Raw genomic sequence first — 23,994 nt, 5'->3', positions numbered from 1 at the left:
AGTATCACTTTAATTTGTGCAGTTAAGTTTTGAACAGCAAGTTTTTGGGGTTTTTTTAGCCCTCCTTGCTGTTTTTCCCCCTTCTTCCTCCTCTTCGGGGTACGGGAGAGTCTTTCTGACAACAATCACAAATCCAGCGACCTAAGAAAAGAAAGTTATCAATTATTGGGAAACTTCCTTTGTTACTCACTCACGCACCTTCCACCATTCTACTAATAGGTGCTCATCTATTTGCAGTACTGCCTTTGATATAAAGAACCAGTGCTTTTCTTTAAAATGTAGGCATCTTTTCTAAAAGGTATAGAAGGCAGCATATAAAATTTGCCCTCCATTGCAGACTCATTACATGTAACAGCTGGTTACACTAATCTTTGTGGACCTCCAGAAGTGCCAGCACTGCTAAGGCGGTGGTTATTAGGAAAGAACTTGACAAACTATGCTTGAGTTTGTGAGTTACATTTTCATGTGAATGACCACAGCTAGAGGTCATGGGAGCTGAGCAGAAATGAACGGCAGTTTGGGAATGCTGCTTTTGTGCCACAGGTACGGGGTCCCGCTCCCCAAACCAGCATCAGTTCTTTCGGTGCAGTCAGGCAGCGCAGGTTAAACTGCTGGCAGGGGTTCATCGCCAGACCTTGTACTAAAAACTCATTTACTGAGGGAACAGTAAAGGGTTGAGCATAGAAGCATTTAACTGTTTATATTACAACAGCTGGAATCATAGAGGCTGCTTTGGTAATCTTATAGTTTTGTAGGCATATAATCTATTTTGTTTAGATTCTGTCCTTAGGTCAGCCTCAAAGTTAAATCGGCCACCGAACCTGCACTGAAGTGACCGCTAGCACCAGTGCTTCCCAAAAGGGGACTGTACAGTGTATTTGAAGTACTGTAGTTACAGCCAATACTGTCCCTGCAGAACTTGCAGCCACTGAACTAACTTGCCATGGACTTGATACTACATGAAAAGCAACAGTACTACCAGTTGTTTATAAGTCTGAAGCTTTCTTTACACTGCCTCGACTTGGCCAGGAGATACAAGTGACCAGGAAATCAAAAGGTACAGGCTGCCTGGCATCTAAGGTACTTCACTTCCAGCTTTGATGTTTAAGAAAAAAAAAAAAAAAGAAGGAAGGGGTTTTAAAAGGTGTTTACAAATATTAAATTCAGCATACTTTTTAATTTAGAAACTGAAATAATAGCACAAACACTTTACTGATGTGAAAGTTATACTCCAGCAATATGCAGCAATAAAACCTCTTTACAGGTTTCCTTTATGAAAAGAGGTAATTATTCTCAGTATTCTGTGGATATCGAAAAAAACCAAAACACCAACAACCTAGTTCTGAGTGAGTCTGTTTGGATTCTGTTGTAAAAGCCAATTATATTTCCTGTACAGGAATAGCCAGGTTAAACTGTGCACAACCAAATATACAGAAATAAAGCTTATTAAAAAAATTGGGTCCTGCAGTGTGAATGCTTTCCTACGCTGTTGCTTACTCCTACCCTTCACACTTGTTTTAAACTATTCTTTCAAAAGCAATGCATAAATTAATTCTGACAGAAAAAGCCCAGGACTCAGAAGAGGTGGGAAGGGAACAATTAACTCTTACTTTATTACCTGAAGGGATAGCGTCAAGCCCCACACAAAAAGTGTGATAACCACGGTCACACACATCACAGAACATCATTTCTTCTTCGTGGTGAGGCTGCCCACATATAATGCATGTTTTACACTCCATACATTGCCAAGGATAAGTCTTAATCATAGCAACAAGCTCCGGGGTCATATCAAGGCAAGAAGGGTGGCCTAGATTAAAACCAATATTATTACTTTTGCATCTGAAACGAAACGTAAAATGAGTTAGACTGTTTGCTTTTTCAGAAGCTGAAGCTTAGCTCACCTCCTGGAGAGATCCCACAGCGCACTGAGTGTGCTAGTACACGAAACATTAAATAGAGATGGAGTCTTAACGAAGGACAGAAAAGGCAACTGGACTGTTGGTAGACAGCTGTAGTACACTAAGTATTTCCACAAAAAGATCCGTCAAGCAAACTCCCTTAGGAATCCGCTTAGTGTATGCAGATACTTACCACTGTTGTCACACTGGGAGCAATGTATAAGAGCTTCAGCTTTTCCTTTCTTGTTGGACTCCTTACCCTTCAGACAAATTCCACATATAGCATTTGGAATGGCCTTTGGCTGGAAGGGTAGAAGAGGGCTATAAATTCATTCCAGAAGAATTTACAGATTTAACAGGAAATGTCATATATCTCCTTAACTCTTAAAATTAATGAACTATCTGTTATGATGGGTGAACCTTAAAACATATGACAATAATTGATGAGCAGCAGCACTGGAAAAAATCATAGATTAACTACATAGAATTTTGCATTTGGCACACGTAGTGAGTTACATGAAAATCAAATTGGAGCAAAAGCACGTACTCGCTTCTTCCTATGAATTCATCGACTAAAATTCCCCTCGATGTAAATTAAACGTGACATTGCATTAAAAATTTCAGTATTTTTTTTTCCATTATAGAGTACTTCTTTATGAATCTCCATGCAGATCTCCTGTTTATGAAAGAAATTAAATACAATTTTCCATTTGCATTACATTTGTCCCTAAATATAGAAAATGAATTACAAAAGCAACAATCTTGATTTCTGGATCTTCAGTTTCAAAATATCTGGTTAGCTATGCTGAACACGGCTATCTGTTTTACAATTCTTTCTTGTATCCAGTCATAATCGCCGTAAGAAGTACGCACCCTTGCATTTAACTACAGTTTGACATTCACCATCTTTCCCAGTGACCATCTGGAGTGTATTTGGGTCCATGAAATCCATTTAAAAGGTGAGAGAAAAACAGCAGAGGCTGCTACAGCGAGCAACATTTGTGTATGTATTCTGTGTCCCAACCCAGAGATACACCAACAGTTTCATCCCGATGAGAACCAAGGAAGAGGGTAAGGCATTACGAATTTCAGAAACATTTCAGTAGTTATATTGTTGAGCTTTGACCTCTGCATAATGAAATTAGTGAGAAATGCCGTTAAAATTAATCTAGTACTGACTGATGTTAAATTGACTAGCGCCAGAGTTTCTAAAATTGTTGCTGCAAAGATGCAGCTAATAGAGGGAGTTCAAGGCTTATCTAGCCTGTTTTCTAAGTAACCGAATGTCTTATCAATAAGCAAGGAGAGTTCAGTCAACTACCAAGCACCGAAGGTGGGAGAAGAATGAAGTTTCGTTTTAAAATAAATTTAAAAAGTGGAAACAGAACTCTCTCTCTCTCTATATATATATATATATATATATGAGAAAACAAATTACCATGATCTTTTGAAATGCAAGTTATCTTTAAGTGTGTCTATTTCCTCAGTTTTTTTCCTAGCACCTAGCAAGTTATTATCTTCACTCATTTTTAAGTAGTCAGGACGCATCGCTTTAAGTTTTCTGAAGTTTTCAATCTGCTTTTTATGTTAAAACATGGCTACAATCTGCTTCAAACTGCCTGGTCTAAAGAGTTTTATTTAAGAAAACAGAACACCATACCAGATGTTTAGAGGTAACTTCCTTCAAAAGATGACAGAGGCATTCATACAGGCTTTTTTTTGCTTATTTATTTTAAAAAAGCAGAGTCAACCTGTTTTATACATAAATATAATAAAACAATAAAAGAAGTCTAACATTCACAAACATCTCTACAAAATAATAAATATAATGGAAGCAAAACCACACAAACTCTTTTACCGTTACCTATTCTACATGTCCTACATGTATACCTTTATACCCTGCTCCTCCCAACAAAAGCGGCACATGCTTAAACCTCATCCGTGTTGCAGCATTTACCCTTCTGTTGTCTAGGCTACATTCTAATTTTTTTTAATTGTGGTTTCATCTATTTCTAAGTAAACCAAGCCTTTCTAGAATAGCAAGTGCACTTTTCTAATTAGACTTTTAGTTTTTTATGGATTTGTATTTTACTGCCTTTAATATACAGCAGCAGACTCCCTTGTACTCCAGCAAATCTAAAGTGAGCTGCTTTTCGGTCACTGTACCTGCATTAGGGTATGTGCAGTTAACACTCAGATACACATAATTCTAATTACACACTGATATAGATGCATTTATTAACAATGCTTCCATCTATTCTTACTTCACTAAATTGTGTTCATTACATATCGTGCATGTTGGGGGGGTGAGAATCACAGCCTATTAATAATAAAGTTCCAACAGTATGGAAGTATTTTTACAAAAATGAAAAAAAAAAAATGCAAGACTATTCACATTTCAAAACAGTTCAAGTTCTACCACCATACATGGCTTTTAGAAACGCTATGAAGAAAAGGCTATCAAATCCAAATGGGAAGTCATAATATCCCATCTGATTAGAGTAAATTTTGCTTTCTATGTCCTCATCTTATTGGGATGAGGAAGGGAGAGAAAATTAATGCAGGGTCAAAATGACGACTGCCTGCTCTGTAAGTTTTCACTTCCATGCTGCTGTGCTGCAGGTCTCAAAGTAAGCGTTCCAACTACACCTTTTTTATAACATCCTATTCTGAATGCAAAGTGTTCTATTTTCATATACAGTGACCCGAAACAGAAGTGTTGTAAAATATAGTTTCTCAATACATTTCAGTTTTATGTGCAAAAAAACTCCTGTACTTTTAACAGTACCCTGTGTGTGCAATTGTAGTAGCCAGTCCTGCAGCAACAAAGACTCACTACTTGTAACATGAGAAAATGTAAAACACACGCTAACCGTTCTTTGTTAAAGAACTGACAATAAAAATGGCTCCATATAAAATACATTATTTCTTTTACTCAAAAATAACTCAGTGGAAATGTGTGAAACCTGTAATACTCATTGTGTGGCTATAACTATACATTTGCATGTTGATGCCATAGCAATCATCCTTCAATTTTAACTACATGTAACCAAAAGATTACTGTCCTACAAAAATAGTCAAATATTAGAGAACAATACAGAACAAAAGTATTACAAAGATTTAGAATTCACAGGGACAACATTTTAAATCAGTTAAGCCTTCAGCTCAAAGTGCCTTAACGTTTAGGCACATACGGTATACCATTACCTGGTGTTCTTGTAGACTAACAAACAAGAATCTTCCTGTCTTACCAGTTAAAACAGCTCATGTTAATTTGGTTTACTGAAAGCATTTAGACGTTCCCACGAACAAGAAAGCCAATCCTCTCACCCTCCCAACACAACATCACCGCCTTTGACTTACGCTGACATTGCAAAGATGTGGCGCTGTAAGTTTACAGTAATACTAACACAATTGGTCATCTTGAAGCAATGAGTAATTGCTCCAGGAATCCATTTTCAAAATGCAATGCTGTATCCTACCATTACTCTTCTACAATTAGAAGTCCATTGGTTCTCTCCCTATGCATTCATAAGGCCATTAAACAGATTGGACTAATCAAACACTCAGGCATTTCACGGCTACGTGAAACTTCTGTAAACCAGTGGCACACGATCTCTAGTGTCAAGTTTAACAAAGCTAAAAAAAAATATTTCAAGCTCCATCTTTGGATTTCATGTTCATGGGAATATTGGTATGCATTCTGTGTCTACAACAATTTGCAAAGTTACATATAAAAAAATATACATATGGTACCACAGTCTAAATCTCCATAGTTTGCATATTTCTTAGTAAGTTCCTGAACAGAGAAAATGCAACTGGAGATTGCTATCTGTTATGAACTTGTACAGATGTATGTATGTATGTAGAGAAAATTTATCAAAGCTGTCCAATTCTTGCAGAAATTAGCTTCTTAAGGTAAGTTACAATTTATTTACTGTTAACTTGGTAAATACAGACAGTAAATATTTATGAATGTAAAACGCAAGCCATCAACAGCTCACTTTTTCCGAGAGTTTCTCAATATGTACAATCTTGTCACTGACAAAAAAGTTTCTTTTCCATAACCTCTCTTAACAAGCATTCCTGATTGCTAAATACTAAACCGTGTCTTAATGTAGTGTTTTCCCTCTTTATGCGTCTATTCCTGCTCCCGTGCAAGTCAATGGAAAATTCTCACTTCTTTCAGTGGAACAAGACTAGGCAATAATGTGCTTTGAAAGTGTTATACCACATTCATTCCTCTCTTAGTATGCAGAATAATAACACATAAATAATGCATGTCAATTCCCATTTCTTCTGAAAAGTATTTTTACCTTAATCTTATTTTTATCTTAATTTTTGAAATTATTATACAATAATACTGATGATTTGGGTCTTAGGTTTGGCAATCACTGCTTGACAGCTGAAATGTCTTAACATCCTCACCAAATTTTTAGTGTGGATAAAAGCATATTGCCCACAAACATTTCTATATAGCATGAACTACATAAAAAGCTATTTTTCATATACTGTTAAAGTGGTTACGTAGTGTTGCCTATACAACTGTAGTAAGCTTCTTGCCTTCCACCCTATACATTGTAACAACTCAGGATGAAAGACTGTATTTAAAATGAATGTCATAACGGTATGTTCAACCACGTAGCCGCACTTTACAGCGCTGATCTCTTGGTATGCTACCATACTAAACAGTAGAAAAAAAAAAGTGGATACTGAACGCTCGTTTTGAACTGGCAAGTCATTCTGACTGCTGCGTTAAGGCAGCCAGAAAGATGCAGAGTTCCAATGATAAATCCACAATGGGTATTTCTAGTGTTGCTGCCTGGGAATCTGAGAAATTAACAGAGGCCGCTGTACAGCTAGGGTAAAGGAAAGCCCCACGTGAAATAAAAGCAAAAAGGAAGTAAGGAAGCAAACAGATGGAGCACACAACAGGAGAGCAGCTAGTGAAGAACAGCAAGCAGAAGTTCCATATTACTGAAAAAACAAGTATTTCGGGGAGAGGTTGGTCAGTAAAGAAGTTCAGTCAGGGGCTTTTTTCTTCTACCTTGTACCCAGGAACTGATTTGGATAATACAGAACGTTTGGAACCATCTTTTCTTGGAGTAGCACTTTTGTCTCTTGTTTTTTGTCTTCCCTGAAAAGAATCCTCCTGGTTGTCTGTGGCGCAATCACCTTCAGATACATTGCCAGACGAATTGTCCTATAATAAAAATACCATAGCTATATTTTTTATTTTTCGGATAGACAGACAAGTCTCTCCTATGCCCCTTAGAGCCAACTAAGATAAGAGGAGGATACATCTTTCCTTCTGCAAAAGCATGGGGTACATCACAATCTAGAACATCTTTGCTCATAATCTTCATTATCTATTATTTCTCATGCTAAGAGACTGGCATCAGCAATAGCAGTCAGATTTTCCAGTTGTTTTGATACCAGAGTGAGGAGCACAACAGTGTAATTCTTTGAACCGTTTTCCTTTAAAAGTCAGCAAGAAATCCACTATATGCAAGATGTTGTTTACAAAGTAAAGGGCCAGCAAAAAGTTAGAAGTGCCCTTGCCATGCATTTAAAGTGTACTACCAAATAGCACTGCCTTGAGCTAAACATGTGAAGGTTTTTTATGCCACCCTCATCTACTATTTTCACCAGGAGCAATCTAAATATTTCATTTGGATTGCAGCAGAATGCCATCAAAGGCAAAACACACTTCAACATTTAATACAGAACCAAACAACAGAATTTATGCTGCAGTTAAAGCATTTTATTTTTTTTGAGGAATGGGGAGGCAAGAAAGAGGGGAAGAGGTTCAAAGAGGGTGAGAAATCAATGTAAGCATAATTAAGAGCAGCAGCACAAGATTCTTCTCAGAAAAGTGTTAATAAAGGCCTCCAAAAAGCTCCAGAAGAAAGCAATACAATTAATCACATTTATTACAATAAAACCCAAAAGGCCAAATAACAACGGTGCCCTACAGTAAAAGGCACTCTGTGCAAACAAAATAGTAATCAGCCTATGCCCCAGAGCCTAAAATCAAAACAGACAAAACAGACACAGGGCAAAGGGAGGAGTATAACACAAAAGCAAAGCAAACTATATGGGAACAAGAAATGGTACGTTTCACCAGTATTTTAGGGGAAGGGTTATTTAGGACAGTCAATTAAAACACTACAGAACAGGAAAATTGCTACCTGACTCCAACAATGGGGAGGGTGAAAAAGGAAAAAGCATAAAGCATACTGCAGGACTCACCAGGGAGACCTGACGAATGGTGGGTAGCCCAAAACTCAGGAAAAGAGGCCTGACAACTGCCCGCTTCTGTGTTCAACAGGTATTTTTCCCAAACAATATGCCTCAATGACTAGCAAAGAACCCCTGCTGCCATAGCCAAACCCACTTCACAGGAATCTCCTTTTAAATTTTCCCTGCACTTTTCCAACACAAAGACATTTCCCCTTCCGCATACTGCCACAAAAAAGACTTCTGAACTTCTGTGAAAAATTAAAGGATAGTCTGCTTGGTCCAGTTACTTTACCATTAAGGGGAACGGAAGTCAGTGGAAAAGGGAACTGGGAAGAAATGGTTAAAGACCAACTGTAAAAAAGCTGGAGTATGACTAAACCAAAATTTTGACTTGATATGTAGCATGCTGAGTTTATATGATTTATTTTTCTCCAGAAAAACACAAGCAGAAAGGGTGTATTAACAAGTATGTCTCTCTCCCTTGTTAGTCTACAAACTGACCCCTTCCTTTCTTCCTCAGTTATTTTATGAATATTCAAACAAAATAAATGTTTATACGGCAAAATTTAGCATTATGCATACCCACCATCTAACATGTTCGTCAACTGAACTTGAAACTGTTAAATGCACCTGTGATTTTACATTCTATTTCTCTTGAAATTAGGGTTAAACTTCTGGAAAATGGTTGTCACCAACATACTAACTATACCAATATATCAATGGTTCACTTGTACTCAGACAGCTCAACTGTTATTGAGCACTTAAAACACTATCCAGGTAGGTAGGTGAAAGTTTCTCTTAACTTCCAGTAACAGATAATTTTGCTTTTGCATAAATAGGGAGAACATAAACATCTTTTTAAAGATGTATTGTAACACAAAAACCCAGTGCTTTTTACCTTCTCTTTGAATTGGAATGAAGTAGCTATTTCTGTATTGAGTATTTTCTGCTCCTACATCACGAAAATAAAAAGTTATCAGGCTATCAACACCTTTGCTTTAGTGACAGATTCTGTAGGACTTAAATACCAAAATATGCTGTGACCTGAACTACAGCGTTCATTCCCCTCAGAAACGGTAGCAACTTCCCATTGGGAATAAGGGCATAATGAAGAGCTATGGTGGGGAAGATCCTTCAAGATTTCTTTAAAAATAAGGAAGAAAGGGCCTGAAATTTCAAATACTTGTTTGGTTTACTCTAAAAATGGATCAAACAGAAAGCTGGAGAGCAATGTTATAAAATAAAGAGAGGTACTAAAAAAGGGAGCACACTTTTAGTTTAAGATTCTCCTTCATTTTGTAAATGTTAGAGATTCTACTAAGAAACTACAGAAACTAACAAAAGTGAAAGAAAAGGACTTTTTTGTTAAAAAATACTTTCAATTTGTCTCACCGAATTGCCTTTGGTTTTCCGTTTTTCATCACCTCGCCCTTCCTCCGCATCATCTGAATCTCCATCACTGTCTAATGCAGGCAGCTCTGGATCCAAAGGAGGTTCGTAAAGAGCTGTGTTTAATGGCAAGTAACGAAGTTCATCTGGAGAGTATCTAAAGTTATTAAATAAATAAATAAAAAGAATTCATGTGTACTTTATGCATAAATACTAAGTCACAGAGCATACAAGGACTTCAATGAGAAAAAGTAAGAAAAACTCCCTTTTTTCAAGAAGGCATATAAAAACATGCAGTTCTGCTAACACAGGAAACATATTAATTTCTCCTCCAATATGTGATACCATCTAGTACTTGTCTTCTTTGTACAGCAGATATTTGTGGAACACAGGAGAGTATATTTGCAATGTTCCGAACCTACATAATCATAAAAGGCTATGGAACCCCTAAAAAGCTTTAACCCTTCCAAATTACCATGCCCAATGTATACATCTTGTTTATGACCATGCAGTGCCCACAGAGCATGTGCACAACAATTCTAACCTGGGGCACATAAATAGCGAGGGTCCAAAGCAAAGTAAGTATCTTTAAACTAGAGTAGGATAGGTTTAGATTAGACATTAGGAAGAAGCTCTTTACAATGAGGGTGGTGAGACACTGGAACTGGTTGCCCAGAGAAGCTGTGGATGCCCCATGCCTGGAGACATTCAAGGCCAGGCTTGATGAGGCTCTGAGCAACCTGATCTAGTTAAAGATGTCCCTGCTTACTGCAGGGGGGTAGGACTAGATGACCTTTAAAGATCCCTTCCAACCCAACACATTCTATGATTCTAATCAATATAGCTATATGTCTGAGTTCCTTGATCATTGAAGGAGAACAAAAAATGCATACAAAAATAAAATTTCAGAAGAATGTGAAGTTCTAATCACATTGCTTATAGCCAAGTACAGCTTAACACATGCAATCCCACCCTTTTTTTAAAAAAAAAACCAAAACAACTTTAAATACCAGGACAAAGGTGAAAGTCCTTTTACTATTAAGGACAAGCATTGTAAGGAGTGTATTATTTTGACTCATATTTGAAAGGTTGTGTCCTTTGTTAAGAAGGACAAGCAGTTTCACTTGCAGCTTGTAAGAGCGAAATAAGCAAGATATCTAGTATTTTTAATTCAATTCATTTAATAAAATTGAATTCCTTCAAGAATATCCTGTAACATGTAAATTTGGGGTGGGCTGTATGCACACACACTAGAATGAGCAAGGCATATGTAGATAAAGACCTTCTCTATAGAAAACTATGTCACGTATAGGATGAGTACCAGCTTTGTTGTACAGATGGTAAAACTTCAGCAACAATTTTCAAATCAGTATCTATTTGTCAAATGGGAGCATGCCACCAGGTACAGTCTTAAATTTGTTTAGACAGTCAAGTACACATATTTTCATGAAACATAAAGATCCAACTAGCAATATCTTTCTCTCTCACCCATCCAACATTAAACTTAGCCCACAAGACCAATCAAATTATTTTTTTTTTTGCTAAATTAAAAGCTTTCTGAAAATTTTAAAAACAGACAGTAACGCTGTCACACAAAAAACATGTGATCGCAAGCCAGCATTACAACACTTCAATATAGACATTAATCTTAGCACACATGCAGAGGCAGATGATAAGTGAACACATGAGAGGGGCAGGAGTGAAATCAATGTCTCCTTTTACCACAGTAAATATCTGAGCAGGCCAAATCTCAGGCACTCCAATATATCAGCGGAGACAGTACTCTTGCAGCCAGTAATGTTTTGTTGACAAAAGCTGTCACACTATGCTTCTATTAGACTAGCAAGTGTCTCAAACATGAAATTAATTCAAAACCTTACAGTAAATACACTGAAATGTTCTCTGTCTGCTAGATGTAGAGAAAGTAGATCAGTGCAAGAGAATCAGCAGTTAGGATGCTTTTAAAATACCTTTTGTAGTACTCCTGGAACTGGCCGGGTATGAGAGCCACTGGATAAGGACTAACCTTTGTTCTCTCTGTAGGTAAGATTTTGTATTTTCCTTGAGGGACCTGGATAATCTGTATTGTTTAATACAAAACAATGACGTTTTTGTTTCATGTACAAACTTTTGAGCCTTTCTCACCATCTACCCCCCAAATATTTTTTAACTAGCCAGTTTTATTGAGTTGGAACAGCTACCTGAGTTCTCCCATGGGAAATTCAAGTCATTAAAACATGCGGAGATCCCACTCAAAAAACAGTATTACAGATTAAGTCCAATCACTAAGTATCTAGTGAACTGAACAAATATTAGGTAGGGCTAGTTCTAACAGTATATTATATAAAATAATTTAAAAATTAAAATCTAACAATTGAAACAGTAAACATTAACTTCTGTAACTGGCATTTTTAGCATGAATTATCATTTTTGGTCCATACCAGTAGAGGGTAGCAAGAACATGTCCATCTAATTTGAAAACAGGCTGCACTATTAAAAAAAAAAAATCCATTAAATAAATGAATTTCCATACAATTATATGGAAAGGAGAAGCTTACACAGAAGCCTTCTTTCCCTTAGAAAGAAATAAAACTAATTATCCACTATCTTGCCACTAACATGGTTCAATACCAGAAAAATGTAAACTTTCCATAATAAACTACCACGTAATAATGTACATAGAGAAAATTTTTGCTTTACTGTCTTTACACAAGCAGAATAGTCCTGCTTCAAAATGCCAGCTAATTCAATTTTTTTTTAAATCAGGCACAGAAGCATGAAATTTATCTAATAAAAAAATAATATGTCCCCTAACAAAAACAAGGGCATAACATTGACAGGCAGCACTCTCTTAGAGGATAAATAGTTTACTTTTTTACCCTACGTACTGTTCTGGCAAAATTTTGGAGGTGTTCCAAAAAAGAATTAGGCACTTACAGGAATAGATAAAATAGCAACAGAAGCTTCTTAGTAACCTAAACTTCCCTCTTAGTTTATGCTACTACCAGCAGGTTAAAGACATGACAACAAAGCAACACTGAAATTTTTAAAGCTTCCCGAGACATGTATTTTCAAGTTAAAAAAAAAAAAAAAGTTTTCGCATTAAATATATTTGAGATTATTTTTTTTAGCAGTATTACCCATCTAATAGCAGTAAGTTCCTACATGACTGAAACAAGATTAATCAAACTCCTTGATAATAAAATAGTTAAAACGGTACCAAAACCAACTTTACTAAAACAAGCAAGGAGCTACCTATTGATATTGGTAAGAAATTTAAATCTTCCTACATGTGTCTGTAAATCAAAATAGGCTCGTCTTTCTTCCATCCGCTCTCGGTTTAAATTGCTGTTGAACTCTGCAGCTTTCTTGGCAGCTTTTTTAATATATTCTGGAACTTTACTGGCTTCTACTTTCTGTGTGTTCTGCTGCTGCATTTGCTGGAATAAAAACAATTTTATTAATTCATATACATTTCATTATCAGTTTGAGAACAGCCTTTTCTTATATGCCACATTACAGATCTGGTTCACGTATACACTACTTACAGAGTACTCTTTATAATGATCTGTTATTCGCTGACGTTCTTTCTCTTGCAGTATAACAGAATACTCAGCATGTTTGGCAGGGTATTCTTTAATCATAAGATCAATTACTTCATCACTACGCAAAGCTGTTAGACCTAAAATAGATAAATGCAATAATGATGCTATCTCGCAAAACTAACCGTAGGTTATTTATATCCCACAATGATGAACTCAAGTTTTTAAGCAGCTAAAGACAACAACCTGCTGTGCACAATGCTTTTCTCTCTCTCTCAAGTAGGAGTGAACTTGTGCTGTTCAGCTCCCAAGGCTGATGAGGAGTTTGCTTCTACGCAAGGAGGCGAGGCTCATTTTTTTTTCGTGCTTAACACCTACTAAACTCCCCTGTGAGGCAGAACCTTTGTTCTAAGTGGGACCTGGTTAACTGTTAATTTCAGTTTCCAATATTGGTGAAGTGTTAGTTTAACTAACTTGCAGAACCTTAACTGAAATTATGAGATTTACATAACCTCCCCATGCAAATCAAGGAAGAACCACTGTGAGGGCAATATGGAGCAGCAAACTGCACACAGGCTCCTGACTCACAATTAAAGCATTTGAGATTCAGAAGTCGGAATGCCTCCGTTTGCAGCTACAATGCAGAACTCCTCCTTTAAGGGTTCCAACACAACTAATTCCCAAACGCTGACAATAGATGGAGGTTGACTTATGTTATTATAAATACAACCTTAAAAAATAGGGATAGTTAAACTCAGTGCACATCTCTACTGGATATGAGGCAGAATATAGTATTTTGCTGCTATTGATAAAAATTAGACACTGTTCTCTCCCACATATTTAAGTTAAAAAATAAACAAAAAAAAAAAAGAAATCAAGAGAGCTGGGAGGTGAGAAATAAGGTAGCATACCAAAGACTGTTACTATATAAAATGACATTACATTTGCACAAACCCATGATACACAGAAAAAAAATGTGACAGGTGTAATTTAATCTCTAACACGCTTCAAGTAACGTGTATTAGCAGAGGAAGAAAAAAATACTTCAAGCTCTTTCGACATAAGCCGCATCAATGATATCATTCCAAGTACATTAAAGTGCTTTAATACACACCCTTCTAACTTCTTACATATAAGCTAAACCATGTAAGACATACTAATGTTTGCTGAGTTCCAACTAACTCAGCAAAACAAGACTGATGTTCTTTTCAATTTGAAAAATTATGGTGTTCTCTTTTCTAGAAGGATAAAAAGGTTTTAAAAGTTAATTTACAACATAGAAGGGATGTTGCTAAGTAATTAGAATAGGTCCAAAATTTATTTTTTTATAATAAATCTGGAATACTGATACCTCATGGCCAATTTACACAAATTAGTAATACACCGGTTTTCATTTCAGAATTTATGTTTTCAGTTGAGAGTGATGCAACTCTTCTCTACCAAACCGAATCACATTTTCAGTGCATCATATTTTTAACACCATAACAAGGAATCTAACAATTTGCCCTCTTACCTAGTGTGCACTGAGTTTCTGTGATAACATTTAGTTCTCTGAGGTAGAGTTTCTCCTTGTGAGATAGATCTCGTCTTTCTAAATCTCCAAAGAACACAAAAAACAGCAATAAAAATGTGCACAGTTACTCAAACTCCCCCATATACAGTGTCAAAGTATTTTGACAATTTTATTTCCAGGCAGCGAGTGTATTATACTGCTATTCCTATAAACATGAAAATTTTATAAATTGATTTTAGATTTAATATACACTGTAGGGACATTGTTAATTTTTCTGAGTACTCTGCCTGTAGTTATGATTTACAGAAATACCGAGAAAACCTGACATATGAGTTTGGATGCAGAAAACACTATCGAGCACTGAAGGTATATCCATTTTTTCTTTTAATATGCCTTTTAAAAATAAATTCCATGACAGAAGAACCAGATTTGACAATTCTGAATAATGAAGGCTCAAATCCTAGAACTTCCCCAATTCATTTTATAAAATCGTTCCACAGTGTAGAAATGTTGCCACAATTCAGGAAACTGAATATAGAGATATAACGATATTGTAAGAAATCACCAACGAAATACTTATAAAATTGAGGCCAGTTTTCAAAAGGTGCTTGCTGATCTAAATCCCAAATCAGACTTGTTTACAGATTTTCAGTAAGTCTTAAACTACTTTGAAAACCATAGGATACATTTTCAATATGCCAATAACAAAAATAAAAAGTACAACATACATAACTCAGGTCTGCTTTTGCCATGGTCTTTTTTTTTAATCAGTTGGCTCATGCTATAGTGGGAGAGGCACAGATTACATCCAAACTGTATAAAGACAAAGATTTTTAGAAAAAAAAAACTTTAAAAATAAATACCTGGATATTTTCTTTTAAAGGAAGTCACACCCAAATATTCACTGACTTGCTCCTGAAGCATATAGTATTCTCCTGTTTCATCTGGTGGCCACTTGTATTCTATCAAATTTTCAGCAGGAAAATAGCTGTACCTAAGAACAATGTTAGAACAAATAAAAAAAAAAATCCTTAAAAGGGATACTTACATTCCTAGAAATTCAGTAATTCCTATATATATGTCAATGAACAACATCTATGAAGTCAGACAAGCGCTTCAGAACACCGCATCCTGTTAACCCATTTCAAAGTCACTTTGTTACACCCAACTTCATGTAGATTTCTCCAAACCAGCATCCATCAATGGGCTGAGGGCCAGAACACGAAGAAAGAGATATTCATGATAGTGGCCAGGACACCAGGAAAGGCAGGTACTACAGTGTTAACATTCATTCAAAAAATATGTGATGTTTTAAAAACATGTAAGCTGTGCTTCTGATTGTAAATTAGACGCAGCACGTTTTGTGTTGTTTTAAAATAAAATGTCTTAAAAAATGCTGGGAGAAAGAGACAGCTAGCTACTCACAGGACATTGCCTGAATTCAGAATTCAGAAACACACATGAAGAATATACAAGCAAAGAAAGAAGAGATAATACTTAAGCATATCAAACAATACGATAAGACTAACAATGAAAAGTGGGAATTGTAAAAACTGGTATTACCCAAGGTCTTGACTAGAAGTTTCACAGCTCCGAGAACTGTCCCCTGAGCCCATACGTCGTCTTTTGGATGGCTGGCTGCCATCATTGGAATTTTCTTCTGTGTCATCCTGAAATAAAAATGAAGATAAACATTAAAAAAATTAAAGGAGCATTCAGCAGATAATGTAAAACGTCAAAAAATACTGCAAGGCAACCCACAGTTTAAATATACCTGAACTACTGAGCTATTTAATAATACTCTTTACAAACAACTCATAGGACAATTTACGTAGTAAATTATTCTTTGCTACAAACTAGCTGCACGACACATCGTGGCACAGAAGGAGAACTGGGTAGTTTCTCACCTGTTGCACAGGTGGAGCACTGAACAGACAGAGCTGTGGCTTTGACCACCAAGTTCATCGTTCTTGACGTAAACTACCTATGGCACCAGCACAGCCAGACAGCTGTGGATCCTGCAAACTACCCTCTTTGGTGACAGTCAGGGACAAGGCTAATTCACTTAATCAGCTAGTTCTCAAAAGCAACAGCAAGGGCTGAGCAAAAACACCAAGCCCCTGCTGAGAGCTGATGCTTATAAAATCAAGGAAAATATTACCAAAAGCAACACAGGAGTTTACAGACAGGACATACAATTAAAATAAAAGGAATGGTATACGGTTTATAAAAAGATTACAGAAGGCAGAAGTGTTCAAGTCAATTGACTACTGTCACCAATAGCAGAGCCAAGAACAAAACAGCTCTTTAAGAATCTGAAACTCTAAAGTGTAGTACGACAGAGTCATGTTTCATAACTTTTGTGAAAAGTTTAAGAAAGAATTAACCTGTCAGAAATAAATGGATCAAGCCCATTTATATTTACTTATTAAATAATGACAAGAACAACTACTAGGCCTACCTTAGCTAATGTCTTTCATTCTAGTATGTTTTACATATCATATCACTTGACTTACCATTTAAAGCGATTTCAGCAAATGAGAATACATTACTTTTGTTATACAACATTTCATAGTACCATAATCAAGACAGGCCACAGGGAAAAAGCACTTGTCTCCTGTATTTTTGGTTTATTTCATATTTTTCACAATTCTTTACATTTTTTTTTTCTTTCTTGTGGAGTAGCAAGAAGAGTATGTTTCATACAATAACAAAAACTGAAAAGCAAATTTAACGAAGTTGCGCTTTCTTAATGCGGCTATACTTAAAGAATCAGGTAAGCAGCATCTCCACTAATATTACTAGTAATCCTATTTCCTAGTATTGCTGACAATACCCTGTACAATCCAAGTAGCCGTCCCCAATCAAAACAGTATCAGACTAAGAGTATTTTGTGACACAGCTATGTCTCATCAGTAGTTCATCCCTACTTCCCACAAGGAACATTAATGCACTCCAAACCTCAACAAAAACATGAACAGGGCCAAAGCCATGCTTTGCTATGCCAAACCTACCAAGACTTCGAAACTTTTTTTAAAAGACAGATCTCAACCTGACAGTTAGGAGGAAGTGCTACATGTCAGTTTCTCCTTTTGCTTTGAAATTTCCTTTTATTAAACCCAGTACTGTTAAAAAGTCTAAGCACCCATACCACAGGAGCGATGAACGTCCTCCATTTCCATCTTTGCTTTCTTATTTGCTGAAAACTTCAGCAAATCCAAACACACAGGCTCACAGACTAAAACACTTGAAGAAATGAGATGGTTTGTCACAGAGGACTTTGCAGAAAAAGTGAAAACATTTGCACTGCAATCTAAGACATGCTGTAGTTCAAACACTCTTACTGTAGCAAAAATAATATTTAGGGACAGTCTTGTGGCTTTCTTTACATGGAAAGTCAAACATTGCCAAAAAAGCCCCTTCTTCCCCTGAAAACGCGTTTCTGTAAAAAGCCTGTTAGTCCTTAAGAAACAAAGTTACATGACCAATTGCTGGTAGGTCTACCAACTACCAGATGTACGTAACGATCTTTTATTATGTAATCGGAAAGCGTGAATTACCAAGATGCCTTTCAAAAAGTAACTGCCAGCCTGCGCCCGGGCGAGTGGGCAGAGACAGCAGCAAGTACGCGGTGGTGCCACAAGCAGCGCCCGGGAATCGCGGGTACGGTGTCGCAGGGCCCAGGCAGAAGACCCTGCGACTCCAACCCAAACTTTGCTGCGTGCGACGCCGGGACGCCGCCAGCGCTACGGAACGAGCCTCCGCCCCGCTCCCGCCAAAGGACTTTTTAGGAAGGTGGACGACCCCCGGGCACCCAGCGGGGCCTCCACCTCCCCAGACAGCCCCGGACCCGCACCCGAAGTTCGGCCCGAGGGGCGGGAGGCCGCCCGGCTCCCCGGGGCGGCGTGAGGCGAGCCCGTGTTGGGAAGGGGGGGGCCGGGCAAGGCCTCCCGCCGCGGCGGCTTGTTGCGCCACCGCCCCAGGCCGCCGCGCTGGGCCCCGCGGCCGCCGCCCGCTCTCACCTTCAAGGACTGGGCGCCGGGCGTGGCCGGGTCGCTGTCGCAGAGGCGCGGGGACAGGACGGCCGCCATGACCGCCGCGGGGGCCGCCGCCGCCGGCTGGGCCAGGAGAAGCGCCGCCGCCGCCGCGCGACCCGGCCTCGCGCCGCGCCCGGCTCCGCCCCCCCTCCCCCTGCGGGGGGTGGCGGCAACGGCCCCTACCGGCCAGCCCGCGCACGAGCGCGGCGGCTCGCGCAGCTCCTGCTCCGCCCCCCTCCGGGCAGCCCGCGGCGACCCCGGCCCGCGCCGCCGGACCGGCAGCCGGCCCGCACCGCCCACAGCGCCGCCGCGCGGGCCCGGCGCCGCCGTCGCCCCGCCAACCGCGCCAGCGCCGCTGCCGCGCCCTCCTCCTCCTCCTGCTCCTCCCGCCGCCGCCGCTCGGGCGGCTCCGCGGCCCGGCCGCGATCGCGGAGCCGAGCCGCCGCGGTATCGCTTGGGCAGCAGCGCCGGGCGGAGGGGCAGCATCCCCCCGCGGTGGTGAGCGCCGAGCGCCGCCGCTGACCGGCGCGGGAGCTAGCACCCAGCAGGGCCGGGCCGCTCCGCCGCCAGGCTCCCGTCTCCGGGAACGTCAGCCGGGGACGAGCTACGTTTGTGAACCACCAGCCCCCGCAGGAGGGGTGTAGGGGGGCGGGGGGCGCACTCGGAGGAGCCGGCAAGGAGGGCGCTCGGAGCCGGCCCTCCCGCCGTTACGGCCGGGCGAAGGCGGAGCGTGGGCTCCCCCCCCCCCCCTCCCCCAGCAGCAGAGACCCTCGTCCCGCCGGCGGCGGGGCGGCGCGGCGCGCGCCCCCGGTGACACGCGTGCGCGCAGCCGGGGCTCCGCGGCGGCGAGCGGACCCCTCCTCGGCGAACAAAGCGCGGAGCCGCCCCCGGCGGGAGCTCCCCCCGCCGCTCCAGACCCGCTCCGAGCCCACCCGGCCCAGCGGCGCTCGCAGGCGGCACCACCCCACGCCCCCGACGCTCGTTTCCATCGCTGAACAATGCACCGGACACGGTTTCCACACACGGCAGTTCCAAAAGCAGACGTCTACGTGCTTCACAGGCACGCCGGGGGCTTACTCTTCAAAATCTCATCATTACGGCCCTTGCCAATTACGGCCCAGTCATCAATGGCCTCATTACCGATCCCGTCATCATCCTCCCACCGTTGACATCACTCGACTGAAACGATCAAACACACCCCATCCAGCGCCCAGCCACCAGCCCCAAGGCAGGTGACATTTAATGCCATCTGAAGGCCCAGGGAAGCTGGAGGCTGAACTCACACTTCATTCGAGGCAAACCACTAGAAATTTGCACAAATTGTGCAAAAGGGCGCTTCCCTCCTGACCATGTTTCTACACAAACCAGCATTGCAACAAAGATACACCTAGAAAATACAAAAAGGACGCTGCCTTTTCTTACAAAGGGCGTGCTTTTAAGAATACCAATACCTGCAGTTTATTGTAAACATTCATTAACAACTCCAGGCATGCAACAGACAACCAACATTCATAATTTTGCAAAGTTTGGCCTTACACCAGCTGCTTCAGCTTCCACAGCAGAGTGTTACAACAGATGAAGCCCATATGTACTCAACCATACGCATTTTACAAGCATTTTTTTGGGTTTGTGTGTGGTTTTTTTTTAACAGAGAAAAATGAGCAAAATTATCTCAACTCTATGTTGATTTCAATGTGCCAACAGCAGTAGGACAAAAGTTACTACTAAAATAATGACATTCTGAAAATTTTCAAATATACCAGGTACCGTGATGCACAAAACCAGGTGTGGCTTTTGGAGCATTAGTCATAATAACAAGCCATTACCAAAGCCAGTGCAATAAATGTTCCCGTCTCACATTTAGCTGAAACCCAAGTATCTCTTTGAACATCCCAGACCCATCTGCTGGCAACCTAAAGGAAAGAAAAGAAAAAGCTATTTGTGAATCTATATACTATTTTATATTTTTTTAAAAGAACACACAGCATTATATAAATACTGATATAATTGCATTATGAGAGTTACAAGTAGTAACAACTGCAAAATTACAGTGAAAATGAACAAGTCCTATTAGATGTTAAAATATATGTTCTTGCTTCACTGTAAAGCTTCCACCCTGTTAGATCCAAAAATCTCTACACCAAAAACTCAGTTCTCTCTCATGTTCACCTGTTAGCACTTTAGTGTACTGTAACGGCAACCCTTCAAAAACAAAGTGAATAGACATTAGTTTTGGGAACAGATACAGCTAAGAAGTCACGTCACTGACTCCTCCACTGCCAACTTACACAGTCCACTTGTGACCATTTACTGGGCTCTCAGCTTTTTTTTCTTTTTTTTTTTTGATAAAACTGTTTTCAAAGCTAAAATGTGTGAATTGACTGCTGGAATAAACATATTCCTCAGGAGAAAAAAGTTAACCTGGACCATTTCAGTAATCCATTTATAACCTACAGCTCCTCAATCAAAGTACAACTTCACAGGCAGCACGTACTGTGAGACAGCACCAGAAAAGTAGGTAGACCCAGGCCCGTCCCAGACTGGCTTCATTACTGAAGGTGTGGACCCTTCAAACATTGTTTCACTAAAAGCAGGTATGGTTTCACCAGGTTTTAAGAGCTGATGATGAACGCTCCTAAATGGAAGTGCTGTCTGACACTTGGGAGGATACCTGAAAGTGTTCTGAATGCCAATGAGACTTTGCAATACATGTACATTTATATACAACATGGGAAAGTCTAAATACTTTTATTTTGGGTGTGCCAAATTCAGTTCAGTAATGTTATTTTGTAGTCCCAGGAGCATCTGTTTGGTGGCAGCTACAGTTAAAACCCAATCCCTTTCCTTGCCACCCCTTCCTTTCATGTCACCCCACTCTACAACTGTGCAGCATTTTGCACTGAACGTGACAACCCAACTGGAGATCAAAGTACACTGGAAAAAGAAAGAGAAAACTCATGGCAGTCATGCAATCGTACTGGCACAGCACAAAGCGGAAATAACCGGTTGACAGGGAAGAGCAGCACGGGCTGCTTACCACTGTTACGGAACTCAGAAAAGAAGACAATCTTCACCAGGGCTAGGTAGAATCACACCAGTACCTTAAATTGTCACCTGGCATACTACTCCCCATAAAGAACCCAAAGGCTTCGAGACCACCTCAAACTACTTAAGCTGCTAAACGTGGATGAATTTTAAAATTGCAAAAGATATTATGAAAAATAGGTTTGCTCACATTTATTGCCTGACCTGCCTTTTCCACCATTAGTACTGATACCACGTACTTATAACGGTCAAAGTCCAATGCCTTCACAGCCTTTAATATTTCTTCTGAGATTGAAGCACACAAGGAGGGACTAGAAGCTCCATCGTATTTGGCTTCTTGAAGTCTATTCTATCAAAAACATTTTTGAAAGATCTTAGTTTCCATCCTAGTAGCCTTTTGCAAAAATCCTTTTAGTCATTTCCACAAGAATATCAGAAGAATTAATGAGCAGAATAGTCAATATAGATGATACCCTCAAACAGCAAAGGCTGCGCTACTTTTACTCTAAAATGTTTTATCTATTTTTTCACAGTGACAAACACATCCAGAAAAATCTCCATTTAACAAACCGGAGTGTATTCTTCTTCACCATCATCTAGGCTTGGTCCACTGGAAAACAGTACTACAAACACTTGCTCCAAATATCCAAGGCATGTCTTCAAGACAGCAGAATTACAAGAGTCGGTTGTAACTATTCAAGCTATCACTAACAGCTACTACAAATGAGGGATTGTTCTCCCTCATTTTTGCATGTGGCAGTCAGACTGTCAAGGATACCAAGTATATTTTACGCAGGTCATGTGATATTAGTAGAACTAATTGAAGGAGCAGAATTCCACAAATTCAAGGTCGGCATCTTTGGATAACTGTGTATTTTGCAGATTAGGGCACTTGGAACTGAGCTATAGCTCAATTTGATTTAGAAATGAGTAAGAGTTTGAGAAGCTTCAGCTCCATCTTAAGAGCACATGCTCAGTGGCAACCTTCCACAGGGCCTTCTGCATGTGTCAAAACGGAGCACGTTCACATTACATTTGTGTGCCAAACCTTGAAGTTTGCAAAGATTTACACATACGCTTAAGTTTATGCAACTTACACTGTTCAATTAATATAATCTTTGAAAGACAAGCTACTTTTGCAATGAAATTAGACAAACAATTTTAAAAAATACTATACCGTTAGTATCGCTTGAGCTTTGTCTCTTACTAAATAATCTCGAACTTTATTACGTGGCTCCAATCTGTATGTATTAGCATATCTTATCTTTGTTCTATTAGCTTTGAATGCCAATAGCTTAGCTTTCATTGAATCACTAAAATGCTCTTCTTCCAGTGGAACCATACCTAAAGCTTCATAATGTGATTGTTTCCTTTTTCCTTTCATCTGTGCAAGACAATAAAAAAAAAGTCCACATCACGTATCAGTATTTTAGCATTTAGCAGTCTCTAAATAATACTTTATGGTGTACAGTTAAAAGGAAAAAATCCTGTTAGTCTGGGAATATGTTACAAAAAAAACAGAAAAGCTAGAAAATGGGCATATTCCTCTGGCTGTTGTGACATTATCACTTCGACTGAAAACACAGAACAGTGGTTAACTTCTGCGCAATTTTAACTTCTTTTCCACCAAAATCCACATGAAGTTTGCATGTAAACTCCGTCAATCGGACACACCAGGCTAGCGCTTTGAGTCCACTCCGTTTTCCAAGTAAAGCCACACAGATATTAACATATGGGTCCGATCCCTCAAGCCGCCACCCCCCGCCCCCCAACCCAACGCGCGCTACGGCCACGCGACGGGCGCGCGGTGCCGCCGTTGTGGCCGTTACCGCCGCCCTCACACCCGTTCTCTTCCCTCCCGGCCCGGTCGGGGGACGCCGCCAGCACCGGCCTCCAGCAGCTAAACCCCTCCGGGTCTCCCCTGCCATGCCGCCCCCGCCCCGGCGGCCGCTCACGCCGTCTTTATCGAACAGGCTCTGGCGCCGCTTTCCTCCCTCCAGGCTGGCGGCGGGGAGCTTCGGCATTTTGGAGCGCTTCTCCATGGCCCAGCGGCGCCCAGCGCCGCGCCGCCCGAGGGGAGGCGGGCGGGCGGACACAGCCGCCTGCCTTCTCCTCGCCTCCCTCCGCCGGCAGCCGCCGCCTTGGCGCTCCGCGCGCGAGAAGCAGCCGCGTGCCAGAGCAGCGCTCTTCCCGCGCGAGCCAGGCGTGACGCCACGCGCCGGCACAGCGTCGTGACGTAGAGCAGGCAGGCCCGGAGGTAACGGCGGCGGGTCGCCATAGCGGGGCGGGGCGGTGGCTTCCGTGAGCTGGCGGAGGGGGGAGGATCG

The 23,994-nt window shown here is 40.4% G+C and overlaps 2 protein-coding genes across 4 annotated transcripts; both read right to left on the bottom strand.

Annotated features, from left to right (window-relative positions):
* Nucleotides 1-7: 7 nt before the first annotated feature.
* Nucleotides 8-19,275, bottom strand: PHF10 (PHD finger protein 10). 3 transcript variants are annotated; one of them, XM_063329108.1, is made up of 12 exons: nt 18,608-19,275; nt 16,149-16,255; nt 15,449-15,579; nt 14,586-14,663; nt 13,079-13,212; nt 12,821-12,970; nt 11,501-11,610; nt 9,534-9,687; nt 6,946-7,101; nt 2,092-2,200; nt 1,619-1,807; nt 8-141 (listed from the first exon to the last, which is right to left on the bottom strand). In XM_063329108.1, the coding sequence occupies exons 1-12, from the start codon at nt 19,106-19,108 to the stop codon at nt 56-58; spliced, it is 1,905 nt and encodes a 634-aa protein (XP_063185178.1). In that variant the 5' UTR covers nt 19,109-19,275; the 3' UTR covers nt 8-55. The 3 variants fall into 3 exon arrangements, with proteins under 3 accessions (XP_063185178.1, XP_063185177.1, XP_063185179.1); XM_063329107.1 differs by having other exon boundaries at nt 14,586-14,669; nt 18,608-19,271; XM_063329109.1 differs by lacking the exon at nt 6,946-7,101 and having other exon boundaries at nt 14,586-14,669; nt 18,608-19,272.
* Nucleotides 19,276-19,959: 684 nt separating this feature from the next.
* On the bottom strand, nt 19,960-23,881 carry DYNLT2 (dynein light chain Tctex-type 2). Its single transcript, XM_063329110.1, has 4 exons — nt 23,623-23,881; nt 22,845-23,051; nt 21,858-22,016; nt 19,960-20,535 (listed from the first exon to the last, which is right to left on the bottom strand). The coding sequence occupies exons 1-4, from the start codon at nt 23,707-23,709 to the stop codon at nt 20,425-20,427; spliced, it is 564 nt and encodes a 187-aa protein (XP_063185180.1). The 5' UTR covers nt 23,710-23,881; the 3' UTR covers nt 19,960-20,424.
* Nucleotides 23,882-23,994: the final 113 nt, after the last annotated feature.

The sequence above is a fragment of the Chroicocephalus ridibundus genome, chromosome 3 (assembly GCF_963924245.1).
Source record: "Chroicocephalus ridibundus chromosome 3, bChrRid1.1, whole genome shotgun sequence".
NCBI lineage: Eukaryota > Metazoa > Chordata > Aves > Charadriiformes > Laridae > Chroicocephalus > Chroicocephalus ridibundus.
The sequence above is the reverse complement of the archived record's forward strand: the minus strand, read 5'-3'. Positions and strand labels throughout refer to the sequence as shown.

Coding starts and splice junctions, on each gene's coding strand:
- PHF10 (XM_063329107.1), bottom strand. CDS start 19,108: ATGCTGCCCCTCCGCCCGGCGCTGCTGCCCAAGCGATACCGCGGCGGC. Junction 14,670..15,448: donor CTTTAAAAGAAAATATCCAG/GTATTTATTTTT, acceptor TGTTCTTTGGAG/ATTTAGAAAGACGAGATCTA. Junction 142..1,618: donor GCTTGACGCTATCCCTTCAG/GTAATAAAGTAA, acceptor TTCTTTTCTTAG/GTCGCTGGATTTGTGATTGT.
- DYNLT2 (XM_063329110.1), bottom strand. CDS start 23,709: ATGGAGAAGCGCTCCAAAATGCCGAAGCTCCCCGCCGCCAGCCTGGAG. Junction 23,052..23,622: donor GCCTGTTCGATAAAGACGGC/GTGAGCGGCCGC, acceptor TGTCTTGCACAG/ATGAAAGGAAAAAGGAAACA. Junction 20,536..21,857: donor AGGCAGGTCAGGCAATAAAT/GTGAGCAAACCT, acceptor TCTTTCCTTTAG/GTTGCCAGCAGATGGGTCTG.